The 3001-nt window shown below is 29.3% G+C and overlaps 1 protein-coding gene across 1 annotated transcript; it reads right to left on the bottom strand.

Annotated features, from left to right (window-relative positions):
- Window positions 1–586: 586 nt before the first annotated feature.
- LOC108685565 lies at window positions 587–1218 on the bottom strand. Its single transcript, XM_018190416.1, has 3 exons — window positions 990–1218; window positions 790–893; window positions 587–718 (listed from the first exon to the last, which is right to left on the bottom strand). The coding sequence occupies exons 1-3, from the start codon at window positions 1216–1218 to the stop codon at window positions 587–589; spliced, it is 465 nt and encodes a 154-aa protein (XP_018045905.1).
- Between the last annotated feature and the right edge of the window lie 1783 nt (window positions 1219–3001).

The raw sequence follows: 3001 nt of genomic DNA, 5'->3' as shown, positions 1-3001 counted from the left end.
ACACACACACACACACACACACACACACACACACACACACACACACACACACACATATATAAAATCATAAATATTAAACTTATGAGTACCATGACAAGCCTCAGATGCTATAGCATTATGAATTGTTAACGGTAATGCGTTCATTTGACTTGTATTACAATTCTTTATCACATCGTTTAATAAACCACTGATTTTTGGCAATATTTTTTCTCTATTGTGGAGATCATTATTTGTAACCAAACATTGTGGTACTGTGCGTATTAATAGTGTGTTCTCCTTTAACGATCCTAAACTTATGCCGTATTTCTTCAACAAAATTTGATTGCATAGGAATAAATTGCACATTTCTATAGGAAATTCCATAGACAGAGAATCACGCAAATTAACCGAGAGCAACTCGTTCTCATTTTGCACTTTGTATTCTAAATAATAATAATAATAACAACTGAGCATTACAAGAAAATTCAGTGCAGTATAATTTCATATTTATATAATTAAAAAATTAATTTAATATTTTATTCATAATTTTTACATAAACTATTCAGTTAAAAAGAAATATTATCTCTGTCTGAAAAAAGTATTATAATTATTTACTAAGAAGTAAATTTTCATAACGTATTCTTTCATGGATGGCATGTTGATCGATCATTAATAAAATTTTCATTTCATTCCACATCATCCACGCGGCAATAAATTCGTTATTAACTTGATTAATAATCTACAAAAAAATATATTTATCAAGACAATTTCTTTTAAGATAGTTTATTGTTTTGAAATTTTTGTACGTACTTTTATGCACTTTAATGATGCTTGTGATAGTCTAAATTCACATAATTTTTGCTTCAACTTACAAGGATGTACTACTATTTGCTCATGTTGACAATTTTCTACAACTATAAATTCAAAATATTTATCAAACTGAGTTATATAAATATATAATAATCATTTATACATAATATTGTTCTATCTAAAAGTTAAAAATTACTTACACGGAATCGTATCATTAGGACTGTTAAAGTACTTTACGTTTGTCAATTTAACATGACGATGCTGTAGAAGATCGTATAGTTTTCGTGGTAGAAAATCAAATTGATTATTGTTACGTTCAAAAAACTGTCGAAAACATATATCATTTTCAGGAAATATATTTCTCGTATCGCGCTTCTTATTATTTGTATAATAAGTCCAATTCGACCATTCGGAAAGAGGAGAAATCATATTTATAGTATGATTATTGTTATTGCTATCACAATAAATTGTATCAGATTTAATAGAATTATTTGCTATATCAAAATTCATGGAATTTTCTTGCATTTTATAAATGTCATTATGCATCTTTTTCATAGCTTTATTCTCATAGCTTGCACGTTTCATAGAAGTAAGATCTATTTGATATCGGATGCTATTTAATACATCATTATTTTCCTTGTTTATATAACAGCTGGTTTCAATATTATCACCTTTATGCTGTTTGTTGAAATAATTGGTTGATGTAATTGTTGACGTAATTTTTCTTCTTTCAAGCATAATCATTCTGCTTTTCATCGAAGGTGTAACATTTTTACATCTATTGATATCATTGGCAAATTGTTCTGTTTTTAAATATATTTGTTTTAAAAGCCGCGTTTTATATAAATAAGGGGTAATAGCAGAAACTGTAGCTTTTTCTGCGAGACATTCAAAGGCGCAGTTTTTAACAGTATTCAATACCTTTTGCATATCATAAAACATAATTTTTCCATTTTCAGTAATGTGCGTGAATTCCTTCTGTGAGAACGTAAGAAAGAATAAGATAAACACGTTTTCATCATATGGATCGCGCGCATTAGATTTCTGATCAGAAAACAAATTTAACTTCTCTTCGAAGACAATTTTAATCAACTTCAAAATGAGAGGGCAATAGATCGGCCTGTGATTTAAAAATATCCATTGCATCGCGTTTTTATCAGATAATCCCACGTAACCGTGATAATTGTTGTTACGTTCAGGACCGCATTGTATCGACCATACATGATTCAATGGCAGATTCTTCCCAACCAGTGTTCTCAGAACTTCAATCGAGTTGTGCGGTTTCGCAATTCTCAGAACAACCTTCTTCCGTTCATCGTCTCTAATCGAAAATGATACCTGATTGTATCAATATAAAAAATATATCATGAGATAAATTATCGTAATTAATAATCATTACTATAAATTAAATCATACTTCTAATTTTGTAACAGCTATAGCCGCGATAAAAAAACAAATAATAGATGTATCCCACTTTTTATGAGGCATTTCGTGAAAACCGTATATAGATACCGTTGTGCCACACGAAGGTCTCTGCTCTACTTGCTTCAAATTGAATGAAGATCCCATCTCGAACACCTTTAATGAAAATAAATAAAAAAAAATTACTCTTGAAAATCGCAAGTAATATAACCGTCTTTTAAAATCTTAGTTAGTTAAATTAAATTTGAATTTAATTTAAATAAGTTTATAATTAAAAATACTAATAATAAATTGATTGATGTGAAATTAATTTATCTTGATTTTATTTAAAGACGTATACTTAACGACAAGAGCAATAGGAGTGAGCTTATATTTTTATATTAATTATTTTCAATTATATTACCAAATAATTTAATAACGAGTTAACAATTATAAATAATACCTTCATGAACGTCTCTTCAGAATGTTGATGCCTTGAAGTAATCGTAAGGCGATCAGCCGAACGACGAATATCTGCCAGATTGTTTGATTCAAATAGTTTGCATACCTGTTGCTGATCGCCTATGACTTCTGCGTTATATTTCGCGATATGTTTCAGCATGTTTTTCGGTATTCCGACGCCATTATCGATAACTTGAATTTCGCGTTTTGTCGCGTGAATTCTTATTGCGATTGCGGCGGCGTGTGCGTTCAAAGAATTCGCTACCTATAACGTTTTATCCAATTTTACGCTATTATTCGTTCCTTAATTTACTTAATAAAAATAGATACAAAATAGTGATATATATAT

The sequence above is a fragment of the Atta colombica genome, unplaced genomic scaffold, assembly GCF_001594045.1.
Source record: "Atta colombica isolate Treedump-2 unplaced genomic scaffold, Acol1.0 scaffold155, whole genome shotgun sequence".
Lineage (NCBI taxonomy): Eukaryota > Metazoa > Arthropoda > Insecta > Hymenoptera > Formicidae > Atta > Atta colombica.
The sequence above is the reverse complement of the archived record's forward strand: the minus strand, read 5'-3'. Positions and strand labels throughout refer to the sequence as shown.

Excerpts from the sequence above, each read along its gene's own strand:
- LOC108685565 (XM_018190416.1), bottom strand. The coding sequence starts at position 1,218 with ATGATTTCTCCTCTTTCCGAATGGTCGAATTGGACTTATTATACAAAT. Across the intron at positions 894-989 it reads TCCTAATGATACGATTCCGT|TTGTAGAAAATTGTCAACAT; the intron begins GTAAGTAATTTT and ends TTGAATTTATAG. Across the intron at positions 719-789 it reads CATCATTAAAGTGCATAAAA|ATTATTAATCAAGTTAATAA; the intron begins GTACGTACAAAA and ends ATTTTTTTGTAG.